The sequence below is a fragment of the Oreochromis aureus genome, linkage group 3 (genome assembly GCF_013358895.1).
Source record: "Oreochromis aureus strain Israel breed Guangdong linkage group 3, ZZ_aureus, whole genome shotgun sequence".
NCBI lineage: Eukaryota > Metazoa > Chordata > Actinopteri > Cichliformes > Cichlidae > Oreochromis > Oreochromis aureus.
Window position 1 is genome coordinate 33,226,118 of NC_052944.1, and position 14,205 is coordinate 33,240,322.

The 14,205-nt window shown below is 41.2% G+C and overlaps 1 protein-coding gene and 1 long non-coding RNA gene across 2 annotated transcripts; both read right to left on the minus strand.

Annotated features, from left to right (window-relative positions):
- Positions 1-3,733: 3,733 nt before the first annotated feature.
- LOC120439232 (sialic acid-binding Ig-like lectin 12) lies at positions 3,734-6,724 on the minus strand. The gene is made up of 5 exons (XM_039610036.1): positions 5,548-6,724; positions 4,454-4,535; positions 4,298-4,358; positions 3,964-4,151; positions 3,734-3,831 (listed from the first exon to the last, which is right to left on the minus strand). The coding sequence occupies exons 1-5, from the start codon at positions 6,023-6,025 to the stop codon at positions 3,765-3,767; spliced, it is 876 nt and encodes a 291-aa protein (XP_039465970.1). The 5' UTR covers positions 6,026-6,724; the 3' UTR covers positions 3,734-3,764.
- Positions 6,725-7,829: 1,105 nt separating this feature from the next.
- On the minus strand, positions 7,830-11,451 carry LOC120439245. The gene is made up of 3 exons (XR_005612493.1): positions 11,243-11,451; positions 7,962-8,278; positions 7,830-7,864 (listed from the first exon to the last, which is right to left on the minus strand). It is a non-coding gene; the product is annotated as an uncharacterized LOC120439245 (long non-coding RNA).
- Between the last annotated feature and the right edge of the window lie 2,754 nt (positions 11,452-14,205).

Here is a 14,205-nt window from a genome sequence, read left to right on the forward strand (position 1 = left end):
GTGCTTTGTCTCTAGGGGCCACCGTATGTATTTACATATAAACATATATAAATAAAACCACAGGTTTTTTTGTTTTGTTTTTTTTCCTTTTGTGCATAATTTTATATTGTTGTTAATAATAAATTGATTAAAGCAACAAAACAACCTGAAGAGCCGGTTGGGAGCCGAAAGAGCCGGCTCTTTTTAGTGAGCCGAGCCGAAAGAGCCGGTTCTCTAAAAAGAGCCGGAAATCCCATCACTATTTCAAGTCCTCCTGGTACGACTCAGTTTTCTCTCTCCTCCTGTCTGTGTGAGTGTTTGTGAGTCTGCACACCTCTGCTTGCAGGAGTACGATTCCTTTGTGTTTCCCACCCCTCGTTCCTGTGCACCTGGAGCCTGATGGGCACACTTATGGGTCATCATCCTGCTGCTTCTACTTAAAATGGAAAACCATTAGTCAACGCCTGATCGTTGGGCTCACACTGTTAGTGTAGCCGACTCCTTATTTCTCTACATATGACCTGCTTTTGCTTTGTGACTGCAGGTTTCCTGTTTCCTTCTGTGCAGGATAACTTGAGGCGTTTCTGGGAGAGGTTTGTGAGAGAGGATCTGTTGAAGGTAAATCCTCCACATTGTACTTTTCAGCAAATTATTGTTCCCATTCATGTTGTTGATACTCTACAGTAATAGGGTGTGACATAAAACTGTTGCTTCAAATATATACAGTATCTCTATGTGAAGAAATTCATGCAACAAACTCATTTCGGTCAATCTTAATGGCGCACACATGCAGGACAGAACAGAGAAATATTTACAAATTTGATATTTACACTCTTTTGTAGTTAGTGTTTAACGTTAAAAGTTAATTTATATTAGACTTTTTTTTTTACTTTGTTCAGTCTTCAGTGTCACATAAAAAGCAGTTGTTCAGTTATTGTGAAGGAGAAAAAAACACACTGAAACTGTCTCAGTCTTTATTACCAGAAAGTACAAACTGAAAAATAAACACAAAAATAAAAAGCTCAAATTAAAACATTTTCCAACTGTTTAAAACATCCTGTGAATTCAATACCAGAATTTAAATTCACCTGCCAGCTGGAGCCTTTCTGTGTAGAGTTTACATGTTCTCTCCACATTTATCTGGTACCTGGAGTATCTTCAGACAGTCCAAAGGAAATTAGGCTGCTGTAAAGGTCCCGGTCTTTTGTCCTGTGTTTTGTGTTTTTCTTTTGGCCTTACAAGTTCTGTTTTTGTAAATATCCTCAGTTTGTTTCTGAGGTTGCTCCTGGTTTAGGTTTGCACTGTTGTTTCTTTCTGCTTGGTTTGTTGTTAGTTTAGTGCACTTTGAGTTTTGTCTTGATTCTGTCTCCTTTTGTAATTGTAGTTCATCCACTGAGTTTGTTTTTCCTGCCCTCTTGTGTTCTTTGGTGTATATTAGAAATATCCTGTCTCAGAGTGACGCTGGAAAACTAGTTCATGCATGTGTTACTTCTAGGCTGGACTACTGTAATTCATTACTATCAGGATGGCCTAAAAACTCTCAGAAAAGCCTTCAGTTAATCCAAAATGCTGCAGCAAGAGTACTGACAGGGACTAGAAAGAGAGAGCATATTTCTCCTATAATGGTCTCACTTCATCATCACTTTGTATTGTCTCTTGTCCTGTCTTTGTGTATCGTACATAGATATAGTTAGTAGTAGCACCTTTTTATCTTTTTAATTTTATTTAAATTTTATTTAAATTTAGTGAGTTATTATTTATTTGCAATTTCTAGTTTCATATCTCTTGGAGACATGTTTTTTATATTCATATAAATGCACCATGGGGGGCTTGGGGTGAAACGGCATTGCGATATGCTGTATACTGTGTATATTGTTGTATTGACAATAAAGACCTTGAATGTTGAATCTTTTCAGGCCCCTCTTCTGTGGAACCAGCTTCCAGTTTGGATTCGGGAGACAGACACTATCTCTACTTTTAAGATTAGACTTAAAACTTTCCTTTTTGCTAAAGCATATAGTTAGGGCTGGACCAGGTGACCCTGAATCCTCCCTTAGTTATGCTGCAATAGGTGCATGTTTCTGGGGGATTCCCATGATGCAGTGAGTATTTCTTCTTCAGTCACCTTTCTCACTCACTATGTGTTTGTACACCTTTCTGCATTGAATCATTACTTATTAGTAAGTAAGTTGTAAAATTTATTTATATAGCACTTTAAGAGTATTACAAAGTGCTTCACATGAGACTATAAAAGCATATGAAATAAAACAACATATTACACATAAACATTACCCAAATGCCTGTCTAAACAGATGTGTTTTAAGTTGTTTCTTAACCTCCTAGGACCTGGCATCCACATATGTGGACATCACATTTTCGGTTGTCTAGACCAAAATACAAAATTTTGCTCTACAAAGGCCTGATATCCACTTACGAGGACATTATACTGCTACTGTTCTATCAAAATTAAAACAAATGTCCTCATATGTGGATCTCATTTTTCTCAGAAACAAAAATCAGGCAAAAAAAAAAAAATCTGCTAATTCTTTGTCCCAATCAGCCCAAATAGCAAAGAAAAATTAAAAAAAGCATGCCATGAAAGAGTTCGGGTCTTAGGAGGTTAAAAGAAGCCACAGAGGTGATGCTGGGTAGCGAGGGAGCTAAACTGTTCCACAATATTGGAGCTAGAGTTTGAAAAGCGCAATCCCCCTTTGTTTTCAAACAGGTCTGTGGAATAGTAAGAAGACCACTATCAGTGGATCTGGCATATGGCTGGTGCTCCCTCAGCCTGGTTGTACTGGAGGGTTCTTCCTTTTAAAAGGGAGTTTTTCCTTCCCACTGTTGCCAAAGCACATGCTCATCAGAGGTCATATGACTGTTGTTTTTTTTTCTCTGTATTTTTCTCTCTTCCACATCGAAAGGATCCAGTGAAAGTAGTTCTGGCATGTGACAAGGATTCCACCTGGGCGTCTCCCAGGTGAGGTGTACTGGCTGTGTCCAACCAGCGGAGGCCCTGGATCAGACCCAGGACCTGATGGAGTTCCCCTGGATAAGCTGGAGGAGGTGGCTGTGGAGAGGGAGGTCTGGAGTTCTCTGCTTAGGCTGCTTCTCCCACAACCTGGCCACAGATAAATGAAATAAGTAGACTAAATATAGCTTTTTATTCTAAAGAATGTGGTTGTTTCCTTGCAGGACACCAGGAGAGATGAGCATATCCAGCCCACATCTGCAGCAACTGTACTTAAGGGAAGTTGGGACAATGTTAAAGACTTTCTCCACGCAATTGCACTTGGATTAGCTAAATTCATGACAGGCATTCAAGCAGTAATGTCTGGACTGACAACCAAACATACCAAGCTTCTGTGGTTGAGCCAGAGACTGCACTTGTGGATGAACAATACAAACATATTATATTTATTATATCAGTAATGTAACTTGCAACAAAAAGTTATGGGAAGCTTAAACTTAGTTTCAGAATAATTAAATCTGAGACTGGTACAGTTAGCAAAGTGTGATCCACTGAACAAAGTGAGGAAGCTGATCCACTTTGACATGTCTGTTGTGAAAAGACTTTATTGGATTCCTACATCCAGGTAGGTCTGGATAGCTGCTTGTCCCTTAAAAAATAATTCTTCATTTAAAACCTGCATTTTGTATACACTCAGATCTTGGTCTATTATTAAAAGTGTGATATTTAACAACAACAAATATATATTAATATTAATATTATATTTATAATATTTTTAAGTCTCACGTAAATATCACATCATCATCAACCCGTCCCTTCATCTGGTTTTGTTGACTGTGGAGAACAGTGCACATGGAGACTCTCCTGTTTCCTGACTTCTGTCTCTGAAAACAGAGAAGAAGATTTCATGATTTGGAGGATATAGCATCAACTGAAATCATTTCCATTAATGGTGAAAAAAGAACAGTAAAAGCAGTGAGTTTGTTTCTTAGACATGAGAGGACAGTCTCTCTCACCTCTTGGCTGCACTGCCTCTGTTAAATCTAACAGCAGTGTACTCAGTAACTTCCTGTTCCTGCATTTGTCTGTGAGGCTGAGCTGCTCTGATGTTGGAGTAGAGAGGATCTGCCTGGTTATTGGAGAAGTGGATGCTGGTGTACTGAAGATCATCCTGCTCCTCTGGCTGTCTCTGGTCAGGTAAACACTGTATAGGAAAAGAGATCTCAGCTACAAATGTGATCAAATGTATTTGAGTTAAAGAACAACAGCAAAGAAGGATTTGGGAGTCCACCAGGAAGTTTAAAACCACAATGTTGGTTATTTGTACAACACTGATGTGACTGTTTTCACCTGTTCTCTGTTGTTGGCTCTGTCTTCAGATTTAACAGGTTCCTTGGACATCCTCTTTTTTTTTCTGGTTGGGACAATTAATGTTGAACAAAATAATGACATTCATAAACTCATCAAACTTTATCTTGTAAACAATAATGTAACAGATCTGCTCACTGAATCCACAGGAAGACAGAGAAGAATATGACAGGCAGGAGAACAGCAGCAGTTACTCCAGCAGCTTCTAATGTTCCTGCTCCTGTGGAAACAAAGATCAAAATAAAACACTGACAGTTAAGTTAGCATTACAACAACTGAGCACAGAGTCGATTCAGGCACGACATCAAGTCAAGTTAAGCCACAACATTGTAGAATAAATGTTACTGTGCCTGGAATTTTAGATAATTGTACTCTTTGTAAAACTGTACAGGAGCTTGTTCATGCATGAATAGTCAGCAAAATAAGCTACTGTAAGACTTGAGTTCACTGAAACTCATGTAATGCTTTCCTTATTTTATGGCCTCAATTATCTGATTGTAACATAAAGTAGAGTTACTGCAGGTTAGAACAGTTAAAGCGGTGCTCTGATCACTGATGTACTGGCATATAGTTAGAGTTAGACAACTTAGATTAGTCCTTCAGCACAATGAGTTAACTGGTGCCATCCCAGCATTGAAAATTTGAGCAGTCAATGAACAAAGTTTTAGGAAGACATATCCTCCTCCAGACTCCTGCTACACCACTGCTGATGTCAGAAGTTCATGTGAGAAAAAAACAGAAACATTACAATTAAATTTGAAGTTAAACCAGCATCACTTCCTGAGTACAGAAAGTAACACTAAGAATGTAGAGTCATATATCATATGTCAACGACTGCTACAAAAGTACAGAACAGTACTGCTGCAGTTTCAGCAGCTTTCAGTTGTAACTTTGTCTACATGTTTAACTTCTACTATTAACCTCTGAGCTCATGCAGTGAGGAGGATACTTTGTGAAGAAAGGCCATCAGTCAAGTGTAAGTTAAAGTCAAACACTGCCAGAAGAACCCAACAATGCAGCCAAAGCTCTTCCTCAGAGCAACAGATGTTCTGTATACAGAAAAGCAACACATCAGATTTATATCACCAACAATGAAGAGGACAAAATTCTAGGATGTAAAAATGTGGAGAGTGTGATCTTTGAAGTGACCGAGCAGCTTCCAGCTGTTGGATGAGCTATCCTCCTCACTGCCATCATCATTAAATCCACATGAGCTGAATGTCATTGATTACCTGCTACAACAGTCAGCTGTAAGGTGGAGTTATGAGTCCCTCTATTGTTGTGGGCCACACAGTAATAACTCCCACTGTGCTCAGGTCTGATGTTGCTGATGGTGAAGTTGTGTCCTGATGTTCTAGAGGAGTCTTCATCCTCCTTGTACCAGGTGTAATTAGCTGCTGGGTTAGCATCACTGCTACAGGTCAGAGTCACTGAACTGCCCTCCACTATCTCAGCAGAGGGACTCACTGACACAGAGGGAAGCTCTGGAGCATCTGGAGGAGGAAACATGAACATATTTACAAACTGTGGTTGGATTTTTAGAGCAAAAAATATTTTAAATGTACAAGACTTTGTCAATGGAAAATTGTACTTAGTAGTCAGTATAAACTTTGAATGATATAAGCCTGCGATGATAGAATACTGCATGGTGACTTTTTGATGACTCGGACTGTTGTTTGTTACAAGACTTGTTCTGTGTTCTGTTATCATGCAGGGAAGGAGCAGTTCCTTCCAGCGATAAATAAGAGCTGAACAAGTAGTTTCACTCCCTACCGGGAAGAGGAGCCGTTCCCCGCTCACACACCCACACACACATACATACACATCATCCACATTCCACTGTCATGAACAAACGCACTTACTGTTGTATGACCCTTGTATATAAATAAAGACCAGAGCAGAAACAGAGTGCGAGTCCTTGAGCCTCACTCTCGGGTGTGAGCGCTCTGTGACTCCCCTTGCAAGTAAAAACTGCAGCGTGTGTGTTTCTATTCTCTGATTCTCAGCTGAAGAAGTGTCTTTAGAATACATCTCTTGACAGACTTCAAACACACAGCGAGAAATGAAGCCTCATTTCCTGCTGAGGCTCCACTTATCACCAAATCAGACGCTGCTAAGTTTTTTTTCACACTTTTCATTTCTCAAACTGCAGGTGGTGATAAAAAAAATATGTGAACTGGAGCTGGAAGAATAGTCCTCTCATATGTTTGACTTTCCCTTTCCAAATTTTGGAAATTCATCAAACAAGAATATGTCTGGAACGTGTTGGAAAAACTGGAATAATGTCTCTGATTGACCAATCATGATGAGAGCTGAGTCTTTATTGTTATCTTTATGGAAAATAAATAATAAGTGATTAATATACTGCATAGGTTAAGCTAAATGATGAGTGTATTTGATACATTATGTTCTTTATATTTCATGTTTAAAAAGCACAAATTATTATTCCTGACTGATGATGTTGGTAAGCTGAGTGAAATCGATATAAAGAGTAAAGGTTATATTCAATTTAATTCTATATAAATTCAATTCAATTTTATTTATACAGCAACCAAATTCCAACAACAGCTGCCTCAAGGTGCTTTATATTGTAAGGTAGACCCTGCAACCAGGTCTTCCCATTAACACCTGACCTGTCCAGAGGTTCAGTCAATGAGCTCGTCAATAGCTTCAATGCTAAAATGTTAAATGTAATGGACACTATTGCTCCCATTAAGGTGAAGGTTATCTCTGGAAGGAAGAAGTCTCCATGGAGAAACTCCACACTGGTGAAAAATGAAAAAAGAGAGTGTAGGAAAGCTGAGCGCAGATGGAGAAAAACAAACCTCCAGGTTCATTATGACATCTATAAAGAGAAACTTCACAATTATAATTTACAACTGAGGAGTGCAAGGAAGTCCTACTTCTCTGACATCATCATCAAAAACAGTCATAATGCTCGGGTCTTATTTTCTACAGTTGATAGGCTAACAAACCCTCCTGTGTCAGTGGCAGCTGAACTTCATTCGACCATGGCCTGCAATGACTTTGCCAAATTCTTCACAGAAAAAATCCAAAAGATTAGACAAGCAATTAATACATCAACAGCAGATTCAGGATATGTACTGTGTCCACTGAAAAACTGTTTAACCACCATCGGGAGTCCGCTGTTGAGTTTTGGACGAAATGCATTCTGGCATATTTAGCTGTACCAAGTCCACACCGATGCATGCTCGATAAAACGGGCGGATCGAGAACACATCCGGGACTTTTTCGCGTTCTCGGCTTGATGCGTACTTCGAATTGGAACAGTACTTGGTCTCTGACTGATGACGTACACGAGAACGCAAGTACGCATATTGAGAAACGCCCATGGAATCGATTAGACACTTCCGGAGTACTTCCGGTAAGGTCAAAAGGTCAAGGCTGGTGTCATCAATCAAACTCGCATTCTTCAGTGACACAAGCAGGGTACCTTCTTTTTTTTTATCAGGCAGCTGCTGTGACATTTCAGCTGTACCTCGGTACCATCCTGTTGGTGCTGTGATGTGATCACCTGCACCTGGAGATCTGCATACATGAGGAAACAACACAAATTCAGATTATCTTCTTAAAATATGTGCAAACTGTACCTGGAAGCAAATAATGAATTCAAATAAAATGTTACCTGTGACAGTCAAAGTGACTCCAGGTGAACCAGTATAGCTCCCTCCTAATGGTTTGTTATGAATCTGAACTTGTACACAGCTGAGTCGCTCTCTCAGCTCTGTGATTCTCAGAGTGCAGTCCTTCTGATTAGAACCATACTCCACTCGTCCTGTGTAGTCTGAGTCTGATTTCAGATCCACAGGTTCACAATTAGTTATTTTAGTAAACCACAATTTCTTTTGAACTTTAGTAGTGATATTGTATCCTGGATGGGTATGTGTATCTGCATTTTATCTCCACAGCTGATCCTTTCACAGCCATCCTGACTCTGTACCACTGTAACACCGAGCACATCAGAAACCACAATCACTGTTAAAACTTTCAGTTAACAATGAGTTCAAAGACAAAGAGAATAATTGGACAAAACTCAAACTCATTAATGACAAAATCACTGATTTATATTCATTAAAATAAATAGTTATGATATAAATTTTGTTGTTTTATTATTTCTAGATATTTTTTTTTAATCATTTCTGAATGTTTCAGCTCGGTGTCATGATGTCACTGACTCTCTGGTCATTTCAGCCTCATCCACCTGTCCTGCCAATCAAAGGACTCCATCGTCTCCTCCTTCCTGCTCACCTGTTTACATTCACCTCATTAGTTCCTCTGTATAAACACTACAGTCAGTCTTTGCATGTTTATTTAGTTGCAATAACCTTCTTTCTCATTATCTTTTCTAACAAGTTTTCCTGTTTGTTTGTGTCTTTTTTGGTTTTGTATCTTGTTTTATGAACTTTTAGTAAAACTATTTCCCAACTTCCTGTCTCTCCATCACACATTTATGTTGTGTGAAATTTTGGTCCACTTAGTTTGGTCATCCTTGTTTTGTTTAACTCCTTGTCTTTGAAGAAGATAACAATGAGAATAAACTCACATACTCACTTTTTAAGGTTGTTTTAAACCTGTATATCACTAAAACATATGTTTAAAACAACAAACACAAAGCAATATGGCAGATGGCACAAGCATAACAGTGAAGCACTGTCTGTGGATCTTTATGTCCAGTACTGCCTCGACTTTTTCTTGGTGAGGCTGAACTCCTTGAGCTGAGAGTTTGTCTCCCCAAAACACAGTTTCTTGCACTGCAAACCAACATTTGCTCTTGTTGAGCTTAAGTCCATATTTGTGAACCTGCTCAAATACCCTGATCAGTCTCTCCTCATTTGTTCTTGCATTTACAGCCCCAGATAATTATGTCATCCACATGAACTCTGACACCTTTGAGTCCTTCTATTAAATGTTCCATTGGTAGTCTCAGGAAACAGTATCTGCCCAACCTTGAATTGAAGGTGCAGTGTTTGTGGCCCACACAATGTGCTTACACATGGCCCACATACCGCCAAGAATGACGGCCCTTTGAAGGCCCAGATCTGGTTTGCCAAGGTGGCCCACACATGGGCCAGCACAAGGCCAGTTGCAGACACACTGGTGGTCCCATGCAGGCCCATGTGTGGATTACATCTGTCATCCTTTGGGCCACGTGTAAGTTGTGTGCAGCCATGGGCCAGTTGCTGACATACTGCTAGCCCTGTGCTGGCCCAGAACAGTTTCAGTTCTGGCCCCAGATGTCAGCCTAATGTGTACCTTAATTAAGCCATGTAATAACAACATGTGCACAATAGTGCAATAGTAACATGCCGAAACTCAGTTCGGACAGTGAATGGACTGATTCGTATATAGCATTTTTTAACTCTCCCAGTGCTCTACACAACACACTCACCCAACCACACACTTCAGGGACTCCAGGGATCGAACCACTAACCTTCCAATCAATAGGTGACCTGCTCTACTGCCTGAGCTACAGCCAACCATTGGCAAAGATGAGTAAACCCTCACTAGGTTTTGGATAAAGTGTAAACTCACAAACCTGTCAAACCTGCATTTGAAACATTGGCTACCATAGCAGTATAGTATTGCAACAAGGCATTTGGGTCTTCTAACTAAAATAGGAAAATAGGAACATAAATAGTGCCTCATTGCCAGACCTGGCCCACATCTGGTTGACATACACTCTGCCGTGACAGTAGTCAGTCAGAAGTGCCAGTTTGATGCTGGATCCAGGCCAGACCTGTTTTCTATGAGCCTGGGCCACATAAACCAAACCACAATCGAGCCAGATGTGGCATGCCATCACGTAGACAGTGCCATATATGCCTGGCCCATATCTGGATGACATACGTCTTATCATGCCAGAAGTCAGCCAGCAGTGCTGGCTTGATACCAGATCCGGGCCAGACCTGCTTGCTATGTGGGCAATAGCTTGAAGTCCAGCAATTCTAATCATTAATGCTACCTTTCTCGCACTGTCTTGGTTTCAAATCGTACAGCTGGACTCATTGCTTGAAGGCACGCCAATTGCTGTTGACGTTTCCCGTCAACTTCAAACTGTCTGGCAGTTTGATAGAATTGATATCGTGTCAATGCGCCTTTGTTTAGACTTTTATTACTGGTACCGTGTTGTGTTTATCTCCTTATCTTTGAAGAATGATTTTTTCAATCTCTGCTACAAGCTGTCATTAAGACTTGTTGGCTAGCAGATAAAACAGTGCCACACAGCCGATTCTCATTGTTGTACATGTTATTTTTTCCCTACCTCTCTCTACCTATTTCCAACACATCATTTACACCTTTAGTCTCCACACAAATATTTAGACACTTTTTTATGTGGCGTGGAATTACAACAATTTTACCACAATAACAGATCTCTGACTTGTTTTTAGAACTGACCTTTGACACTTGGATGTTGGCTTAATTTTTTTACACAAAGAGAAATTTGACCCTAATAATAAAAAAACATGATACTGTGGTGAATACTTACCTCAACTTTGATGGGTTTTTTTCACAGCTATTTATTTAGAAAAAGTAAACATGTTACAAGGACACAATGTACATTGCAGAGTACATGAATGGGAATTCCTCCTCTCTATACGTACGTCTCTATACCCCTCCCTAACAAATGCTAAGTCATCATCTCCATATTGTGTGTCCCACTTTTTCGAGTTTTCATTGAAGTGTGCCCAAGTGCACAAGATGTAAAAACAATGTAATAGTTTTTAAGCCCCGTCCCCGGTCTAACAAGATGCCATTCATTTAAGAGACTAATAATTTTTTTTGATTTTTAAATTGTGCTAACTTCAACGCAGTAACATTAAAAAAATAAAACATAGCAGAACTCATTTTTGTTGGACACAAGAACAACTCAAGCATATTTTTTTCGGGAGCCGGAACTAGCGCTACAAGTTTGCTGTGCCCCTGGGGACCAGTGCGAGGTTGTGCTGCAGATCCTGGCGTGGAGGGTCCGGACACTCCCACAGTGCAGACTTTGCTATCCGCACAGAGCGTTTCTGGTGTGGCTTATGCAAAAGAGACAAAACAGCTCCTGGTAAGCATGTCTGTTGTAGCCTGCCCTTTGTAAATGTCTCTTTGATTATTTAAACAGTGTTTAAATTGTGACTCGTTTGTTATCCAAAAAACATTTTATCTATGTTACTGATTTAAAAATATACAGATATACATTTTTTTCAAGTTTTTTTAGCTTAAACAGACTCTTGAGCAAAATCCGTAATGGCATAACCAGTGTGCACCCTAATGTACATCTTTTTAAGTGTATGTTAATCAGTACATGAAGCGTACCTCTGAAAAGAGTCCATCATTTGTGAATTTACTGATTTGTTTTTTTAACCACAGTTTTCACAAACTGCGGATGATGAAATCCTCTGTATTGTAGAAAATGTCTTTAAACTATCACTGTTCCTACTTATTGAGTTCCCTAGCTACTGCTTTACTATGTGAATAAACAATTTGTCACCAATATCACCACAAGCTTCACACATGGCTTGAAGGAGGGAGACATGCTCATGGGGATGGCGATCATACACCTTCCACCTCCATGTAGAGAAGAATCCCTCAGTTGGGTTGAGGAAAGGGGAATATGGTGGAAGATAGAGGGTCATGAAGCGAGGATGTGTTTGAAACCATTCCTGAACCAGCTGTGCATGGTGGAAGCTGACATTGTCCCACACTCCTCACTCCTCCCCACCCCCAACAACAGCATCCAATACACACTCAACACAAGGCTCCAGCCTGTCTCTCTCAACCACCCAGGTTAGGAGGGAACTGAGGAGGATTAAAGCCAAGAAGGCAGCGGGTCCAGATGGCATCAGCTCGAGGGTCGTCAGGTCCTGCGTGGACCAACTGTGTGGTGTGATGGAGCACCTCTTCAACCTGAGCTTGAGGCTGGGAAGAGTCCCACAGCTCTGGAAAACCCCCTGTGTTGTACCAGTGCCAAAGACTTCACGCCCCAAGGACCTCAACAGCTACAGGCTGGTGGCTCTGACATCCCACCTGATGAAGACCCTGGAGCGGTTGGTCCTGGCTCAGCTTCGGCACCTTGTGAGCTCATCACTGGACCCACTTCAGTTTGCCTACCAGCCTGGCACTGGAGCGGATGATGCCATCATTCACCTCCTACATCGTTCCCTCGCGCACCTGGAGACCACTGGGAGCACTGTGAGAATCATGTTCTTTGATTTCTCCAGTGCCTTCAACACTATTCTTCCCTCGGTTCTGAAGGACAAGCTGGAGAACTCTGGAGTGGACCATCACCTCACTACCTGGATTTTGGACTACCTCATCGACCGACCACAGTATGTGAGAACTCAGGGCTGTGTGTCGGACAGGGTCGTCTGCAGTACGGGGGCCCCACAGGGAACAGTTCTGGCTCCGTTCCTCTTCACCATCTACACTGCAGACTTCTCCCACAACTCCACCCAGTGCTTCCTGCAGAAGTTCTGATGACTCTGCAATAGTCGGCCTCATCACTGATGGGGACGACAAGGAGTACAGAGGACTGACTCAGGACTTTGTGGACTGGTGCCAGCTGAACTACCTCCAGTAAAACCAAGGAGCTGGTGGTAGACTTCCACAGGCACAAACATCCTCCACTGCAACCACTGAACATCCAAGGTATGGACATTGAGGCTGTGGACAGCTACAGGTACCTTGGTGTTCATCTGAACAACAAACTGGACTGGACTCATAACTCAGACGCCCTCTACAGGAAAGGGCAGAGCAGGCTGTACCTGCTGCGGAGACTCAGGTCGTTTGGAGTGGAGGGCCCACTCCTGAAGACCTTCTATGACTCTGTGGTGGCCTCAGCCATCTTCTATGGTGTGGTCTGCTGGGGCGGCAGCATCTCTGCTGGGGACAGGAAGAGACTGAACAGGCTGATCCGCAGGGGCCAGCTCTGTTCTAGGGATGCCCTCTGGACCCAGTGGAGGTGGTGAGTGACAGGAGAATGGTGGCTAAGCTGTCATCCCTGTTGGACAACATCTCCCACCCCATGCAGGAGACTGTGACAGCACTGAGCAGCTCCTTCAGTGGCTGCGGCACTCACGGTGTGGGGACGGAGAGATTTTTGCAGGTCTTTCCTCCCCACTGCTGTCAGACTCTACAATAAAGACTAACTGATCAAACACACACATCCACAAATGTGCAATAAGACTAATGTGCAATAATCTTTTCTGGCATCGTTGTATTTTTTTACTCAGTTGTATATAGCATTTGTATTCTATTTTTATCTTATTGTATATTTTATTCTATTTTTATTCTACTGTATATAGTATTATATTCTATTCTGTACAGTTGTGTACTGTATTCATTCTTATTTTATTCTAATTTTTTTGCTTCATAACTTTTTGCACTGTCCACTTCCTGCTGTGACAAAACAAATTTCCCACGTGTGGGACTAATAAAGGTTATCTTATCTTACAACAACATAGACAATGTCTTCTCCCTGACAGGTGTTGTGGAAGTTTTTCCACTTAAATAAAGCCTGCAGATGAGCGGTAGCTAACATTCTTTAATCAAAACACACAGAACAGAAAAACCAAGCTTGTGGAGAGCCTGCATGACCACGGGGCAGGTCAGCAGAGTCTCACTGAGCCTAGCATGGCTCTCAGTTAAATACCTTCCACAGGAACAAAAAGGCAGTACCCAGCTGTTTCACACCTTAAGGTTCACACTCCCTTGCTACCTCCCAGAGTCCTCGAAGAGACAAAAGACTCTTCCTGTGGAGTGGTCTGCTTCCCCCAACTTCCTTCTTACAGTATGGGTGTCAGACATGTTAAAATCAGTGGCACCAAGGCATTATACAATAAAAATAATGTGATTAGTACATAAGTAAAAAGAAATTCCATTAC